Source organism: Lynx rufus, unplaced genomic scaffold (genome assembly GCF_022079265.1).
Source record: "Lynx rufus isolate CCGP_SWC_20201006 ecotype Redwood Valley unplaced genomic scaffold, mLynRuf1.p SCAF_19, whole genome shotgun sequence".
Taxonomy (NCBI): domain Eukaryota; kingdom Metazoa; phylum Chordata; class Mammalia; order Carnivora; family Felidae; genus Lynx; species Lynx rufus.
Genome location: NW_025814833.1, coordinates 18,743,902 through 18,763,387, shown reverse-complemented (window position 1 = coordinate 18,763,387; position 19,486 = coordinate 18,743,902). Strand labels below are relative to the sequence as shown.

Genomic DNA, 19,486 nt, shown 5'->3' with positions numbered 1-19,486 from the left:
AACTCATTTTATTATCTACCCTCACTGAGGACTGTGATTTGGATTCCACTCAAATACGAATTAGTGTAAATGTTGCTCTGCTGTGACTGCTGAATTTATTCATTATGCTGTAATATTTTACTTATGAAACTGCATTTGTAAATCCTTTGGTGTATGTCACGATGAAATTACAGTGCTCAGGGATATTGATTATTGCTTGTAATTGCCATCATAATAGCCAACAATTCTCTGTCTTTCTTTGTCTTTCTTCTCCCCCTTAATGATATACCAAACCAAATCAATATCCAACATACAGGGCCACTTACATTGTCTCTAAAATCCAATTGTTCTCCTTCATAAATATGCAAAGGATCGAAGATTTTATCTCCGATCACTGTGAAGAAAACACCCCATACTGCTGGGTTTCCCTTTTACCCCATAGGAACATACCAGAATGTTGCTGTGCAGGATTGGTTATATCCAAGTGACATTTTGTCACCTCCAGAGTAACTACCAGGTCGTGGTGAGGAGATGGGGAGGTTACTCCACTCTGCTGTCTCTAAAGTGCTACACTTCTTGCTCTCTCGTAAATTAGATAGCCAAAGGGGAAAACATAGCCTGGGAGAGCTAAGCAGGCATTAAAGAAGAAATTCACCTCTTTGTAAATGGAGGATACCATTTCAGGGATTAAAGAGGAAGTACAATTAAATGGAAGGAGCATAATGCTGTGAGTCACTTTTTTAATACATTTATTCTTATTTCTACTATATACTGTTTCTTCATTCTGGGGATACATTAGGTGCCCTGAGAAGCAGCAATAACTCCTTTATGTTCTTTACAACTAAAGGGTAGCTTCTTTGTAATGCTTCCCTATTCATCCAGAATAGTTAAGATGGTCTTTAAAATTGACTGTAAGAACATGTGACATAAAGAAAAATAGACATGTATTACATAGTACTGTCGGAGCACATTGTATTTGGCCTGGATCAGTTAACCCAAGAGATTAGAACCTGGTAGTAACCCGGTGAAGACTGGTTAGCAGGTAGCATAGGGGGATGGAAATAGCCCTCTCTTTTGAAAGTCCCCGATTCCAAGCTCATTTATGCCATTAACTACCTATGTTACTTTTAGGTAATCCATTTCATTTTCTGGGCCTCAGTTTTGCTAACTGCAAAATCAGGGCTTTGGGCTATTAGAAGATTACTGAGTTTCCTTACATCTCTGTGAGTCTGTAGCCAGCATTTTCACGCTTGTCATTGGTCCCAAGAGAAACAGGGTAAAAGTGTGACTCAATTCAGTATTATCCACATGCTGCTTCTGTGTCCGAACAGGTGTGGGTTCTTATCTTACCATGTCCGCTAACTGCATAACCCTAGTATAGTGTAGTGTCATGTAGTGGTTGAGAGCAATGGCTTTGGGGCCAGCCTGCTTGTGTTTGAAACTCAGCTTCACCATTTACTGACTGTGGGACCAGGGAAAACTGAACCTCTCTGTTCATTGGTTTTCTCATCTGTAGATGGAGATATTTCCTTTAATGGGGTTTTGGGGAAGAATAAATGATCTAATAGTTTATAAAGTATTTAGAACAATGCCTGGCACAAGTAAGCACTTAATGAAGTTACCTCTTATTATCATTATTATGATAACTACTATTATCACCACCATTTTATTCCTACTAAACCTCTTCTGGTGTCTGTTTCATCATCTGTAAGATTAGAATAGTATCAACCTCATACGCATATGAGAATCAAAAAATTGCACATAAGGTGCCTCGGTGTCTAGCCTTCCTAGGTGCTCAGCAAATCATGTTTATGTAAATAGAACCGGCTACGGTGTGGTTGGTGTTAAGCAGTGCATTTTTTCCATTTACCCCACCTCCCATCTTCTTGATACTTGTTACAAACGCAATGTAAGCTCAAGGCAGAGAATATATATTAAAAAAAAAAAATACTCCTATCCCAAAGGTAACCCAAGTTACTATTTTTCCATGAACATATATTTTTTTTATTTTAAAAATTGTATCTTGTTGCCCATACTGTTTTGAAGCTGCCTTTCTTCACTTGGTGATATTTGTAAACACTTTTCCTAGTGAATATTCTTTTACAGCACAATTTGTGATGGTTGTATAGTATTCTACTATGTGTTTGTAAAATAGCTTACTTAAGCAAATACCAATTATTGAGCACTTAGGTATTTATTTTGTGCTATTACAAATAGCACTGCAACGAACAACTTGTTACAGAAATTGTCAGACACATAATTTCCTAGGGATAAATTCCTCTAGGCATAATTATTCAGCAAAGAATATGCATATTTAAAGTCTTCTGACACATAATCCCAAATCGCCCTCCAGAAAGGCTTGTGAATGTGTTCTATTCTCAGCAACCCTGCCCTTTAAATAACCTTTACCCTCATGATTCTAAAGCAAAATCCTCTAGTGTGGAGATTTTTCATTAACTGGCTTGTTAGGTAGTTGTTTTCTCTTTTAAACATATGCTTTCCTCCTTTAAGCATATATGCTTTTCTTCTTTAACACTGGAAATTGGAAAGCATTCTTAATGTAGGCTTAATGATTTGTGCATTTGGTCATATGTGACAAGGTGATGTTGGCTCTCTTTTGTGGAGGGGTTTTGTGTTGTAGTAGTACATTAAAATGTAGCACCATAATGTCTTTTGCTTAGCAGTGCATTTTACTGCCCTGGTGGCACAGGAGAGAGGTTAAGATTAAGGACTTTGGAGCCAGAGTGACCTGGGCTCCTATTCTGGTTCTGTCATTCACTTACTAGGTGAATTTAGGCAAGTTTTTTTTTTTTAAGTTTATTTATTTATTTTTGAGAGAAAGACAGAGACAGTGAGCAGGGGTGGGGCAGAGACAGAGGGAGATAGAGAGTCCCAGGCAGGCTCCACACTGTCAGCACGGAGACAATGCTGGGCTCAAACTCATGGACCATGAGACCATGACCTGAGCCGAAATCAAGTCTGCCCCTTAATTGACTGAGCCACCCAGGCCCCGCTAGGCAAGTTTCTTAAACCCCTTTTGGCCTCCATGCCCTTAAATGCACCATGAGGATCATAATGCAGCCTATTTCCTATGAGTGAAGACTGAGAGAAGCATTTAGCACGATGCATGGCACACAGCACTCAGTACGTGTAAAATATGTGCACGAAAACATACTTCCATGTATTTGTTTTTGGCAAGTCCTTCCATGGCAATAAATCATTACTGTTTATGAAATATCTATATTACAATAGTCATGAGCAGTCAATAATCATCCTGTAGTAATTCAAACATGACAGCAGCACGAAGTTCTGGAACAGGCAAAACTAATGCATGTAGAAAAAATGCTAAGTAGTGGTTGTCTGGGGGAAGTGGGGTAAGGATTTACTTAGAGAGGCAGGAGGAAACATCCTGGGGTGATGGGAGTGTTCTGTATCTCGATAAGGGTTTATGTTGCAAAGGAGATTACATTTGTCAAATCTCAGCAAATGTACACTTAAAATTTGTGCATTTCATCATGTATCATTTTTTATTGAAATCTATTTACATACAACGTTGTGTAAGTTTAAGGTGTACAGCCTGTTGATTTGACCCATTTATATTACAGTATGATTGCCATTGTCGCATTAGTTAACACCTTTATGACGTCACATCATTATAATTTCTTTTTTGTGGTGGAGATAATTAAGATCTCTATTAGCAAGGTTGATGATTCTAATACAATATTGTCATCTGTAGTGACTCTACTGTACATTATATCTTCAGGAATTATTTATCTACTAGTTGCAAGTTTATGCCCTTAAACATCCCTGCTGTTCTCTGACCTCTCAGGCCCTGGTGACCACCATTCTGTTCTGTTTTTATGAGTTCGTGGATGGACCTTGAGGGCATTATGCTAAGTGAGATAAGTCAGACAGAGAAAGACAAATATGGTATGATACCACTTATATGTGGAATCTAAAAGAGTCCAACTCATCATGTATAAATGTTATATTTAAAAATCTGTAAAAAATATTGAACTCCAGATAATATGCAAGTTGAAATATATGAAGGGAAGTATACTGATGTATGCAATTTACTTTGAAGTGCTTAAAAACTAAGATGGACTGATGGATGAAGACAGGAACAGAGAGATGGGGAAATATGTGGTAAAGTTAGTACAGTCATATGTCTACTGTAGAATCTAATTGGTGAGTATATGAGTGTTTACATAAAATTTTTTCAACTTGGCTGTATGTTTGACAACTTTTATAATAGAATATTGCTTGAAAATATGTCTGTGAAAGCTAATCTCTAAATAAAATACTGGTTTCTAAGACAGTCAGATTTCAAATATGCCAGATGATATTTCTGTTTTTGAATCAACTCTTGAGTATCATAGTTAATGAAAAGGAGCAGTATACCAAATAACATCAAACGTGGAACGTTAACACTCAAGGGTTTGAGAAATTCAGTAGCCAGCAAGTCAGGGAACAGAAGACCTCTCTCTGCCTCCTAAAAGTGTAAATGGAGAAAACAAAAGGAGACCACCAAAGGCAGTTTGGAGTTCACTTGTTGGTATATGACAATTTCATGGGGACACTGCAGGTTCTCCTGAGCTTTGTCAAAGCGTGATTGAAATTAGTGTACTTGGTGTCTTTGTGACAACTGGCTTTGGTTTTATAGCCCAAACTTTTTGTTTCCTTTTTGCAGGCATTTCCTGTTTAAACATGGATCTGGCTCCTCAGCTATCTTCAGTGCAGCCAGTCAAAACTACCCTCTGACGTCCAATACCGTGTACTCGCCCCCTCCCAGGCCACTTCCTCGAAGCACCTTTTCCAGACCTGCCTTTACCTTTAACAAACCTTACAGGTGCTGCAACTGGAAGTGCACGGCCTTGAGCGCCACTGCAATCACAGTGACTTTGGCTTTGTTACTCGCCTATGTGATTGGTAAGCCTTTTTTGCCATGTCTCTTTTCTTCTCAAAGTCTTGCTTCGCTTGTGGTGGAGGTGGGGGAGGAGACTCTCTCTCAACTCTGGGGCCCAAAATTTGAACCAAGCCTTAGTATTATAAATAACAGACGGATTTCTAATGAGGTGGTTTTTTGTCGTTTTTTTTTTTTTGCACTTCCTAACCTTAAATACTGCTGAGGAGAGTAAGGAATGCTCCTTGAGAAGAAATATTTATACTACTAACGCAGTCTTATTGATTGCAATTACTGTAGTTAACCATTTTCCCTTCAATTAAAAGGTTGTTATGGTTTTCTCATTAGAAGTCATAAGTACCAATCTACAATAGCTTCTTAAATTATAGTTAAACAGTAATACTGCTACCAGATTTTCAGGTAGCAATTTCATTAAAGTAGTAGTTATTTGGAAGCTATCAGAAAATCCAGCACATAATTTCTTCCCAAGAATTCAGTTTTACACCGAGATTTAAAAAATGTATCCTTCTTTTCACAAGGTAAATGGCTTGCAGAATTGTATGAACTGTGTTTGGGGCGGTAAAGGAGAAAACAGTCTTGAGGCACTCTTTCCACGTTTAAGAAAAATATTGTTCTGGAGTCACCCTGATTAAAGTCTCCCTCACTTGATAGTAAATTGTATTGATTTTTCTGGATGGCATTTTATTTTGACTGAACATTAATTTCCTTGCTCGAGTGGTTCTGCAGTCTCAAATGTAAATTAACTTTGGGCGCCTGGGTGGCTCAGTTGGTTAAGCGTCCGACTTCAGCTCAGGTCATGATCTCACAGTCCGTGAGTTCGAGCCCTGCATCAGGCTCTGTGCTGACAGCTCAGAGCCTGGAGCCTGCTTCAGATTCTGTGTCTTTCTCTCTCTCTCTCTCTCTGCCCCTCCCCTGCTCATGCTCTGTCTCTCTCTGTCTCAAAAATAAAAACATTAAAAAAAAATTTTTAATGTAAATTAACTTAAGAAACATGTACTTTGTGGAAGCCCTATTCCTAGAATGAATAGAATATCATGGTAGAGAAAGATTCTACCCAGGTATGGCACTAGTAACTTCTTGTCAGGTTTAACCTGGTTTCCTAACTGAAGCAGAATTACCCATGAAGGTACACTGAATATGATTCTGAGAAGTAGATTAAAACAGATTTGGACTTTCTTGAAATTATAAACAATAAGGGAAGTTTGGTTTATTCAGATTTATTCAAAATGTGAACAATAAGAAAGTTCACAGAACCGATTTTATAGGAGTCATAGAACAGGGGATGCTAAATAAATAGATTTATTTTGTAGGGAAGTCACTGATAATGTCAACAGTATAGGAACATAGCGTATATTGATGTTCATGATTATCTCTTTTATATTTTTATCATACAATCTGAATATATTTGAATGGTGCTTCTATTGAATATGGATAATATTACCTATAATATCAAAATTGTGTCTTTTATCACATTTTAGGATAACCCAACATGTATATTTATTTGGTTTGTAATAATCTGTAATGAGGAATAATGCTGAAGGAATGAAGCTAGGGGATGACAAAGTACTGTAATACAAACATGATTTTAATATGGAATCACTCAAAACAAGGACTGATTTGAGAAGTCTAAATTCATTAGAGGCCTTTTTAAATGTTCTTGTTCAATTATGAGACAGACTCTTACCTTATGGATTATCTTCTATTAACTTTTACTGTATAGAGAGATAATGTTTTAGATCTAAGACTTAATAACCCCGCTATAAACAAATCCAGATAATAGCAAGCTTTTTATTAATAGGTTTGTATGGTGTTCAAACCTATGTTTCCATTTAAATTTATTATGATGGCCTTGTATCAAAAATTCTATTATATACTTTGAGACTTGTTTAATTAGCTTATATATTTATTTATTTCATAAGTGAAAATAGAACATTTCAGTCATTGCAAAGTCTGCCTTTTTTATAGGGTGAACAATGTCATATGATATCGACATGACATTAAGGCAATATAGTGCAGTCATTATGAACATGGATTTGCAGACCTCTGCCCCTTATTAGGCATGTTACCTTGGGCAAATTATTTAACATTTTATGGCCTCCATTTCCTTATCTGATAAATGGGCCTAAAATAGTGCCTATAACATAGAGTTGTTATGAGAATTAAATGAGTTAATGTAACAGAAGAAGTTGGAATAGTACCCAAAACATAGTAAGTATACAATAAATGTTAAATATTATTATTGCTGTTGTTGTTATCATCATTCTCTTTATAACTGTTGTTCACTATTTTTTAAAAAGTGTTTATTTATTTATTTTGGGAGAGAGAGAGAGAGAGAGAGAGAGAGAGAGAGAGAGAATATCCCAAGCAGGCTGTGCACAGTCAACACAGAGCCTTATGCAGGGCTTGATCTCACGAACTGCGAGATCATGACCCGAGCTGAAACCAAGAGTTGGACACTTAACCGACTGAGCCACCCAGGCACCCCTGTTATTCTCTATGAAAATTCAGTGGCTCTCAGAGTTAACCATGTTTGTGGCTGCATCCCAGCATCGAGATCAGTGCCTGGCACAAAGCAATCCTATCAATAAAATTTGTCGACAAAAATGATTGATGCTAAGCATTTTACTTGTATTAGCTCATTTAATTCTCACAACAATCCTTAAGGGCACGTATCGGTATTATATATAGTTTAGAAGTGAGCATACTGAGGCACAGCAAAGATAAGAGGTCATGTAGAGGTCATAATGAGATTAAGAGGTCACCTCACTAGAAAGTGGGGATCCTGAGCTTTAAGCCAGAGTGGACTGACTGCAGAGCACATAGTCCTCTTTGGCACTAGGCTTTGCTGCCCCTCCAGCACTGCAGCAAACTCTGTAGCTCACTGACTTCTTGGTCTAGTAAACAAATCCACCAATTTTGTTGTTATTAAATTACAAATTAAACTACATTTACCTGGTCATCCATTGCAACGGTGTGTGCAGCTAAGCTTTGTTGATTGGCGAAAGATATCTGTTCAAATCATTTATTGTGAGCTGTTTTAGATGTAGAACTATCAGGCTAAGTGCTAGCACAGTGGGTTGAATTGGTTCGAAATGAGATGTTAACGGCAAATACCATAACTTTTTTTTTTCTATCATGAACTGGACATTATGTGACTTTGGATAGGGCAATTAAAGTCTCTTCCTCGATTTACCCCGTCTTTGCCATATTGCAAGCCACCTCAGGAGGATAGGGTAAGGATTCCTCAGCAAGCATGCAGGTGAATGATGTCACTTAAAAACTGTAACATACAAGATGATTTTTAAATGGCTTTCTGTAGTCAAAGTAAAAAAGTATTACATTTCCAAATATGAAACTATTTCACTCTCAGCTCTTGCTGAGTCTGTCAGAGTCATCATTTTTTTTCAATCCCCCCTTTGCAGTTGCTGTATAACCCAAGTAAAATCTTACACTGAAACTATTTACTGCTTCTGTTTCCCGTGCAAATTCCTTTCTGCTATTTCATTTTCCTCTATTATCCATTATACATAACCTTTAGATATTAATGGCTGTATGCTGTGCTGGCCTCAATCCACTGGGGGAAATCACATCGATATCAATGGGACATCAGTAGACGTTCTGTGCATTATGGCTCTGTAAGTGGTCATTGGAACACTGTGGAAATTCAGCACATGAAAAGTCAGAGCTAGGTGGTTCAGGCACCCAGCCCCATCCCCACACCTCCCCACTATGTCTTTCAGGTCAGCAGGAGAGTAATTCTTTTAAATAAGTTTTGAGGTCATAAAATCTGGTGAAGGGAGGCATGGAAGGATACTGATTATATGAAGATATCATGGAATGGCTATTGTCATCACTTCCCCATAAATCTGTAATATTTTCCATGTGAATCAAAAAATATGTCCTTGTGCTTCATCCTCTCTGATATTTTGGCATCAGTGATGTATCAGTGCCAGTCAGAAGCACATTTGCTTGAATTTACAAATAAGCCATATGAAGTAGTAGTCAGGAAGACAGATGACCATATGTAAGGCATCGAGAGAAGGCGAGGTTAAGGTACTTCATCAATGGTTGCGAAGGGCACAGATGCAGCTTCTCTGGTAATCTTTGATGTTTTGATCAAGTTTCTCCACAGTCAGCACTTTCTGGAAGAGGCAGTAGAAACTCACAGGAATACATTGTGCCTGGGGTCAAATGGGCTGCTGCATTAAATGAGTAGGGGAGTAGGGATTTCCGGCTCTCAAAACCAGTATCATTAGTTAATGACATTGATGTTCCTTTTCCTCTGCTATGAAATTGGAAACGATTCCTACCACCTTCAGGGTATGTAGGTAGTGTCCAAACTCTGTAGATGAAATAATTTCAGTCCATAATTCTCCTTGGCATGACATACTATATATAGCCCACATGTAGAAAGTTGACCAGAATGGATATTAATATAGAATTAGGGGAGAGAGAATATTGAGCCCAGTTCTCTGATCAAAAGTTTAGGGAGGAAACTATTCAAGAGGGCAAAGGGCCTACTTCACTCTGCTGTCTGCACCAAAATTGAGTGACATTGATTTCAGTGCTTTCTTGTGCCTCCTTTTTATGGATCCAAATTGCCCTGCTTTCTGGGGCTGTTATTACAGGGGAGCGAGAAAGTGCTGGAAGTGATAGAATGAGAGGAGTAGAATGTGTTCATTTTGCCTTCTTCACAAAGAAAGTGTAAATGCCTCACAATACAGTGAAGAAATGAAACAGAATATGGCAAATTTTGATTTCAGAAAATTCAAGAACTTAGAGTTTCTTTTAAAATAAAGAATAAAAATGGAGGGTTTCCCCCATTGAATCTAAACACACAAAGCCCCTTCACACAAAGTTTACTAACTGTAGATAAATACACTTAGCAAAAATCAATCTCTCACTTTCTAGCAACTTTATTAATGCCTCTGTGCCTCAGTTTCCTCATCTATAAAATGGGAATGTTGATAATACCTTGCCCATGGATTTTCTTTTTAATTAAAAGACATGAAGCATGGAAAACACCTAGGGCATTGCTTAACAGATCTAAATCAAGACTAATGGTTATTATCAGTGGAACAAGATTATTATTAGGATTATTAATTTGAGCCAAGGTAAGCATAATGAGCATGTAATTTATCCTAACATGAACTACTTTTATTTCCCTTCTTGCCAAAGTCATCTGAAACTTTTTTTTTTCTTTTAAGAACTGACATGTCTGTTTCACAAGAACCCTCTGATGGGTTTGTTGTTTCCTTCTGTCTGATCTAAACTATCTGTAACTTTGCCTTTATTTTACCAATTTCCCTTTTCCTTGGTGTTTTGACCCTTCAAATGGTTTTGTATTTCGATCTGGAGGCCGTATCTGGGTTGAAACACATTTTCATTAAAATACGTTATAGCTTATAACATTCAAGAAATGACTCAGCATATAATGCTAAAAAGCATTTTACTTTATCCTTATGGCCATTATCAATCCTTTTGGTGTCCTGTTTAATACTTATTACTACATCCAGTTCACTCTCATGGACCCATTCAAGATAATGATGGCAGTTTCTGCATTAGCATTGACTTTGCTTCCTACCCATGAATCTGCTAACTTTCTAGCAATCTCTCTAAGAAGGGGTCTGGGAAATGGTAGTATAACTTCAGTCTAATTATAAATCTGCCATCCATGCATTTATCAGAACTCTTCTTTAAAAGAGATTTATATTTTCATCTGACATCACCTTTTGGTGTAATATTTTCCATAAGTTTTATCTCCCCTATGTTAAGTGGCACTTTTACCTGTCATAAATAAAAGTGTAAATTCAATCCAAATCAAATGCACTAAAATGACAGGAAGAACCTGCATCACATATAACTAATTTGCAGAACTACAGTTAGCACTGATTGCTCAAAATGAAGGCATTTTCATGAAAGGCAAATATTTCTCTTATTTTTTTCTTAGAACTCTAGCACCCTGTGGATTTAAAACATAGAGTAAGAGAGATAATGTCTTGGGTGAATGAGTAGTGAGTTAAATATATGTCTTACGTCAAAGGATTATGTTAAAACAAAAAAAGAGGGGTACCTGGCTAGCTCAGTGGGTGGAGCATGTGACTCTTGATCTCAGGGTTGTGAATTCGAGCCCCACGCTAGGTGTAAAGATTACTTAAACGTAAAATCTTAAAAAAAAAAAAGATATTATTTTGTTGCCTCAAGAAGAGGCAGTCACCCTACTAAGTACTTCCGATATAACACTTTCTTAGCCTAGGTAGAGAAATTAAAATAAGACTATGTGAAATAGATAAAGATCCACTAGAAGGCATAATAAAAGAGGACTGGACAAGCGTGTCAGTAATTTTGGATCTTTGCATGCTTAAGAAATTTGAGAATAGCAAGGATCAATCTTGCAAATTCTGAAAAAACATCTCAAGAAACCTCTGATTTCAAAGTAAATAATGTGAATTCTGTTGCATAAAGGAAATTTCACTCTTGTTTAACTTAGTTTCTCCTCATCCAAATTATATATATATATATATATATATATTATATATATAATATATATATATATAATACATATATATTTTATGTTATGTGAATATTTTTAGACCCACATTGCATAAGTCGTTAAGCTATAGTTACTCTGAAGTGAATAAGAATAAGCTAAATTAGAGCAATGGCTTTGAAACAGATGGCTGGTTAACCCATTTTAAACTTCAGAAATGTGGCTGAATTTTCATATAGAAGAGCCAGCGTGTGGAAGGCCAAGTCTCAGCCACAGAACATCTGATTCATCACAGTCCAAACTAAGAGGTGGCCTCTTACAGGGTGGAGACACATTCATATGGGGCTTAGCAATATTCCCGTTACAGAGCGGTGAAGAAGCACAATGTGTATGATTAAATACAAGTGGATTGGAAAACCTGAGGAAGCACAAATGGAGAATATAGGAGGGTGGCAGGAAGTGAAGGTAGTCAGCAGGAGCAGATCATGAGAGGCATTTTAAGCCACGTTAAGGTACTTGTAATTTATTCTGAGAGCAAATGGGGTGTTTTTATGGTTTTTCATTAAAGCAGGAAAATTATTTGCTCAGATTTCCATTTGGAAAAATCACCCTAATGGCAATATGGAAGTTGGAATTGACAGGCAGGACGATGGAGGTTGTGAAATCGAAGTGATGAAGACAAATTAGGAGACTATTGTAGTAATCCAGGTGAGTGAGAGTGAGGGCATAATCTTCTGGGAACAGAGAAGGGGAAGATGGAGTCGAGAAGTATTTAAAGGATAAAACACACTTACTTGACTCAGTGCCTGTTTAGCTGAGGCAGGAGAGAGAAGAGTTGTTTGGCTTCCAGACTGCGTAGGTGGTGACGCTGTTACCCATGATAGAGTGTTAGAGGAAAGAAAGAGGTTTAAGGGTGAAAACAGACATAACAGGTCAGGATACCTCATACATGATTAGATATCTGGTACTGAATGTTTAGAGGTGCCTAGCCGTGGGGAAGCCAAAATCATGGGGGCTGAGCAAGAAAAAAAACATGAAGGCTAGAACTCTGGGGAATACTAAGATTCAAGAAGGCCAAGCACACAGGATCTATCTGGTAGGCAGACTGAGAAGGAACAACTAAAGAGGCTGGAGAAAAACTTAAATGATGGTGATAGAACAGTGGTCCTCCGTGTGTGGTCTGGGGACCACTGGGGACCCCAAGACCCGTTGGAAGGTCCACAGAGGAAAACTGTGTACCCAACAGCACAAAGATAGTATTTACCTTTTTCACTATAATTCTCCCATGAGGATACAGTGGCGTTTTCCAGATGCCACATGATACGTGAAATCACAAGAGACTGCATGTAGAAGCAGACGGGAGAATCCATTTCTCTTCTATGAAGGCAGACATTAGATTCTTAAAGATGTAAAACAATGTCACACTTCTCAGTCATTTTTGTAAAATATAGTTATTTATCAGAATAATGTTATTTATGTTAAAACGTAATGGTTTATTGTTACCATTCAGTAAATGAATAAATACATACTTGTAAAAAGTTATCAGTCAGTTTCTAATACAGTAAGTATTGATTAGATATAACCTACATCAACCAAGTCTCTTTGGTGTCCTGAGTAATTTTTAAGAGCATATAAAGAGGTTCTAAGACTAAAATATTTGTAAAGGGCTGAGGTAGGGAGACTAAATACCTAATGTTTCAAGAAGAGCAATTAAGTGAAATAAGGACAATTTATTGTTTGCACCAAGGTAGTAGAGGCTTGCAGGCAAAGTATAGCACAAGGACAAAGAGATAAGGAAATTATAGTTGCTGGTGATAATGTTTTTGAAGTGCTCAGCCAAAGGATCAAACTTAATAGGGAAGGAAACTAGGAGATGGAAGCTAATGGCACCCTAAACAAGAGATGGGTCCAGATGTCTACACATCTTGATGATATTGTGGGGTAGTTATGACTGTGAGTAAGCTTAATAGCTAAGATGAGATGATCACAGGGTAGGGCTTCAGAAATTTTGATTTCAGACTCACAACAATGTGGAAAACTGTGATCCCCCAAATGTTTTAGAACACAAAATGTAATTTCCCCTATATATTTTAGACAAGTTAAGAAACATATATGAGAGGGGCACCTGGGTGGCTCAGTTGGTTAAGTGTCCAACTTTGACTCAGGTCACCATCTCACGGTTTGTGAGTCCCTCTCTCTCTCTGTCCCTCCCATGCTCGTCCTCTGTCTCTTTCTCTTTCTCTCTCAAAAAGAAACATTAACACATTTTTTTAAAAAGAAACATATATGAGGAACTCCTTCCAGATGAAGTTTGCTCAGGGAAGGCTGGATTCTTGGCTAGGTGTAATCTCACAAGGTCCCTGGGTAGACTCATATGCCCACCAAAATATGAATAGTGTTTATTTATTTTTTATAAGTTGATTTATTTATTTTCAGAGAGAGAGAGAAAGCAAGCAAGCGGCAGAAAGAGAGGGAGGGAAAGAATCTCAAGCAAGCTCCACACTGTCATCACAGAGCCTGATGTGGGACTCGAACTCCCTAACCGTGAGATCATGACCTGAGCAGAAACCAAGAGTCAGACACTTAACCAACGGAGCCACCTGAAGAGTGTTTAAATAAGAGCACTGTATTACAGCTTAAATAAGAGTTTAAAAAAAAGCACTGCATTAGATTAGATCCCCCAGGATAGGCAAGACACATGTGGATTTCTAGATCACAGTATAGCTCCACAAGAGCTCCTTTCTTGGGGTTTTTATTGCTCTCTATGGGATAAAAATGAGCAAATTAAGAGGGTCCAAGATGACCCACTGTAATTTTCTGCTGATCAAAACTTCATCATAGTATTGCCAATCTAGTTAAATGTGGACCTCGTGTAACACATTATAGTTAACTTCTAGAGCGATTGCTTACCATGAGAATTTCTAAGGAAGGGCCTCACAAATGTCTGATTATCAGGTTGAATTGGAAATAGGAGATCCTTAACTGGAAGAAAAGACATAGGATATGTGCTTTGTAAAAAACAAAAAAGCAACTCTTGATTCCATTTCTTTTATAGTAAATGAATTTTGTCTCCTAATCAAACGATTAGGAAACCGAAGGCTATCGTAATGTGCATGGAACATTGGAAGAGGTCGTTGAGCTCTTAACTACTTGTGGCTGTGGCTAAAACTGAATGCAAATGTGATTTTGACAGCAAGTAATCTGTGTTGTTCTTTTTTTGAGAGAGAGAGAGAGAATGAGAGAGAGCGAGTCGGGGAGGAGCAGAGAGGGAGGGAGACACAGAATCCAAAGCAGGGTCCAGGCTCTGAGCTGTCAGCACAGGGCCGGACGTGGGGCTTAAACCCACGAACGACAAGATCATGACCTCAGCCAAAGTCAGACACTTACCCGACTGAGCTACCCAGGCGTCCCCAAAATCTGTGCTGTTCTACCATGTAGTACAGAAGAGGCAGAGTTTTCTTTCTGATATTCTGAATATCTTTCTGATATTCATCTCTGTCTGATATTCATAGGTTTCATCAAATCAACGAGCCCCATTGTTTATGTTGTAGACAACCTAGTTTCAACTTCCATTCAGTTTTGCCCTTTGTTCACGGAAGGAAGTATTTAGATAACTTTTGGCCTTGAATTTTGTTGTAATTAAACATAAATATTAAATATGGCACATAATAATACCACATAGTGTCCTTTGTGTCTACCATATCTCCAGATACTTTGCAGAACTAATAAAATTATGGAGTTAAATGAAAATAATATTAAATAGAGATGGTAGATACAAGATTTTGGATTTTACTTAGAACACGAAACCGAGCTAACACTAGTTGTACAGTGCATGAAAGAGATACCAGCTGTCAAGAAATTAGGCACAAGTGGGGCACCTGGGTGGGTCAGTCAGTTGCGCGTCTCATTTAGGCTCAGGTCGTGATCTCACGGTTTGTGAGTTTGAGCTGTCAGCACAGAGCCCCCTCTGGATCCTCTGTACCCCTTTCTCTCTCTGCCCCTCCCCCACTCACATTCTCTGTCTCTCAGAAATGAAACATTTAAAAAAAACCCACAAAATAGGCGCAAGTATACTGTGCTATGAAAGAAAGTGGACACTTTTGAAATGGAGTGGTTTTATTAAAGATCATGTGCTATCTCCAGACATAGAATCCAGATGAATCCAAATTTCTGAAGTTTATCAAATTATTCAGCAGTTTCCCCACCACCTAGCAGAGACCCAAGAAGTTCTTATTATCTTTGACCTTGGTGGTAAATCTAGCCTCAGTCCATCCATATGTAGTTAAATGGTCAGGTGAATTTTGAACCTAGGTGAACTATTTGTTTTTTTGGAAGTGAAAATTTTTATGTCAGTGGGAAAATGTGGGAAAGCACTGCACATGCTCAGTGCGACTCCAGGCTATAATAGCACATGCTCAAAGATTATCATATAGGTTATTGCAGAGGTAGTTAAGATTTACCAACATAGAAGGCTGTGGGAGTATTTGAAAGCCAGCTGGTACAAATAGAACCTTTCTTTGTCATGCCTAAAACACAGCCTGTTCAAGACTGAATAAAACCCAAACAAACCATTAGTATCTTTGGTTTCTGTTCCTGTCTGCTGCATATTTTTAGCTTAGGTTCCCTGACCAAATTCTGCCCTTGTATTAACTGGCATAACTTTTCTTGCTGATAGGCACCAGTCTTGTCTTTTAAATTAGTGAAGTATAAAATGTAGACATAGCAACCCATTAATGGGAGGGAGGGAAGCTGATTTTTAAAAACAGGAGATTCAAGGGACAATCAAGATTAAATACGTAAATGCACTTCCCCCAAAAATGATAAAATGAGTTTATAGAGTCCAGTGATAGGTATGTCTTTTGGCCCAAACAAAACAGAATGATTAGTATACATAGCCAACTGGTGCATATAGTCCTATTTTTATAGGAAATTATACTGCATGTGTCTTTTGTGATTTCAGTAGGTGGAAAAGAAACAAAAACAGTTAGACTTCTCAATGACTATCTCAGAAGCCTTCTGGCTAATGAGGCCAAGGTCATGAGCTCAGTTACTTTTTCCATCTTTTAGCTCTGTTCTGTTTCATTACCAAAGTACATTCTCAATCTCTTGTTTTGTTCCATCCCCCAAAACAGGAACCTAGTTTTGCCTTTTACTCCCTGATAAAACCTGAACTCAGAAATGAATCTGATGACCTAGGCAGGTTTTTCTTGAACACATAGAATTCATTAAATGCTATCAACTAATTTAAAAACATGTCTGGAGATTTTACATAACATATTTGGTTTACACCAAATTTCTAGTCTTTCTTGAAAAATAGAAAAATCTGGCATACCAAAGCCTCCGTTCACCCATTTGCCCACACATTTATTGAGTACCAGGCACTTTTCTATCTAATCTTTTGCATGGCAAAAATAATATGGCAACCGTCGACTAGAGCTAAGTAGGGAATCCTCCTAAAAGGACCATGAACTCTCCAGTACATCAGAGTACCCATCCTGCCCTCTTCACTCTTTTGTACCACCTGCCTTCCTTTTGGGTAGGGATTTACACTTGCAACCCATATAATAAGATAATTCACACTAAAGTAAAAATGGCTGTGACAAAGAAAATGTATTATATCTCCCTAACATTATGTGCATTTTAATAGAGACGACAGGGTTGGAAACCAAGAATGGCAAATCTCTGACATGAATGTCATCACTTCCCTGTCCCAGACCCATCCAAGATAAAACTCATCAAATGCAACAAACATTCTTTCCTGCTGAGTGTAGATTCTGTAGTCGGAGTTTACTCAGAAGTTGAAATATATTTGCCATCATGACTTTGACTTAAAGAAATGAGGTCCTCATTATGAATTTATTATCATTAGAGGTGTAAGAGGAAGAATTATGTAGGGCAGGAAAAGACACTTGAAAACTCAACACAATCACCCTATTAGTAAATCTGGCCCTGTTCACAATTACACATGATAGCCCTAATGTGGTCAACTCTCTCATATGTACATAGGATTGAACATAAAGGACACTAGGCAGGTAAAATTATAAGACGTTCCCACCATGAGAGATTCATTTCAAAGTGCATGTTTCTACATGTGTTTCTATTAGTATCTATAGATACTAATAGTTCTGAGTTTCTGCAGAATAATATTGGTCCCTGAAATCTAAATCTATACACCTCATCCTCCAAAAAGAAACACAAACCAACAAATAGAGCAAATAAAACCACACAGAAACCAATTCAATTGCATATGTAGGAGACAGAGAGTTCTACACACTTCAAATGACATATAAGTAGAAAAATAAACACCCACAAGAAGCAGAACTAGGTTCGTAGCCCACACCAGAGCCAAGAATCAAAGACTAAATAGAAACAAGGATAGGAGTGCTGAGGCCTAATGTTGACAGAATTAAAACTCCCGGAGCACCTGGGTGGCTCAGTCGGTTGAGTATACTACTTCGGCTCGGGTCATGATCTCACAGTTTGTGGGTTTGAGCCCTGCGTCCGGCTCTGTGTTGACAGCTCAGAGCCTGGAGCCTGCTTCAGATTCTGTGTCTCCCTCTCTCTCTGCCCCTCCCCCACTTGCTCTCTCTCTCTCTCTCTCTCTCTCTCAAAAATAAACATTAAAATAAAATAAAATAAAATAAAATAAAATAAAATAAAATTCCCATTAACAAGAAGTCCCACATTCTAATGAACTAATGAGAACAGATCTCAGACCTGGCATTTGAGAACACTGGCTACTGAAAATTGAAAGAAATGTGCTTTAAAGCATAGAACTAGAGTTGGTAACTTGGAAAGCACAACTCCTGAAGGTGCAGGGGAGCTGACTTGGAAAGAATGTCCCTTGGAGGCTTGATGGTGAAGGGAAAGAAGAAAACAAAGGCTAGAATTTCAGGATCCCGTAGAAATAAAAGTGAATCACAAAATTAAGGAGGTATACCAAACCCCCTATCCAAAAGTCATTCGTGGATTTTTTAAATTGCACTTTAATAAGAACTAAGAAGCATAGTAAGTAACCTGGTAAGTCACCCAAATTCCTGACTCGTAATACAACTGTTCCTGCTGACCTACGAAAATGTTTCAGAATGAACATAAAAAGGCAAACAGTTTGGGTATAGAAAAACAGTTTTAAACATGCCAGGATTCAAGGAATACTGCATCCACAAGCCATACCAGATTTGAAGTCAGCAAACTTTTTCTGTGAAGGATCAGATAGTAAATATTTTAAGCTTTGCAGGCCATTACAGTTTCTGTCACAAATACTCAACTTATAACCAAAAGCAGCCATAGGCAAGATGTAAATGAAGGAATGTTACAATGATCCAATAAAATTTTATCAACAACTGAATTTTGAATTTGATAGAATTTTCACATGTCCTGAAATATTGTTTTTCTTTTGATTTTTTTTCAACTATTAAAAATGTAAAAGGTGTCCTTAGCTCGCAGGCCATACAAAACAAGCATTACACCAGATGAGGCTAAGGGTAATAGTGTGTTGATTTATGATTTAGAGAACAAGCTTTATCCAACTAAGAGATGATGAGGGAGTCTTTGGCAAAATCACTGCTGGTGAAAATTACATCTACTTAATTGTAGATTTAAGATTATAACAAAGGTGGGGACAGAGATGTAAAAATAGTAGGTAAATATTATATATTTTTATAAAGTCATAATAATTCAGCTGGAACAGAGGAGAAAAGAAAATGGGAAAAGTAAAATAAGCCATTGATTGTCACATAGAGGGTTAAAGAATATAATTTCAAGCTGTCAAACCAACTAGTAGAAGATCAAGCGAGCAGAAGAGGAATAAGGGCATTATAAAAGGTAATAATAGCATAGGGATGCCTGGGTGGCTCAGTCAGTTAAGATTCTGACTTCTGGTTTCAGCTCAGGTCATGATCTCACGGTTCGTGGGTTCGCGCCCCACACCGGGCTCTGTGGCGACAGCATAGAACCTGCTTGGGATTTTCCCTCCCTCTCTCTCTGCCCTCCTCAGCTCTCTCTCTCTCTCTCTCTCTCTCTCTCACTCTCTGTCTCAAAATAAATAAATAAACTTTAAAAAAGGTAATAGCATAAAGGTAATCAGAACAAAA

General features: G+C 37.8%; 1 protein-coding gene across 3 annotated transcripts in view; it reads left to right on the top strand.

Annotated features, from left to right (window-relative positions):
• The window catches only part of TENM1 (teneurin transmembrane protein 1), a 555,347-nt gene that overhangs the window by 238,125 nt on the left and 297,736 nt on the right, over positions 1 to 19,486 (top strand). For all 3 annotated transcript variants that reach the window (XM_047082126.1, XM_047082125.1, XM_047082124.1), the window contains exon 5: positions 4,670 to 4,908. In XM_047082126.1, coding sequence (XP_046938082.1) covers positions 4,670 to 4,908 — 239 coding nt within the window. The remainder of the gene's footprint in view (positions 1 to 4,669; positions 4,909 to 19,486) is intronic.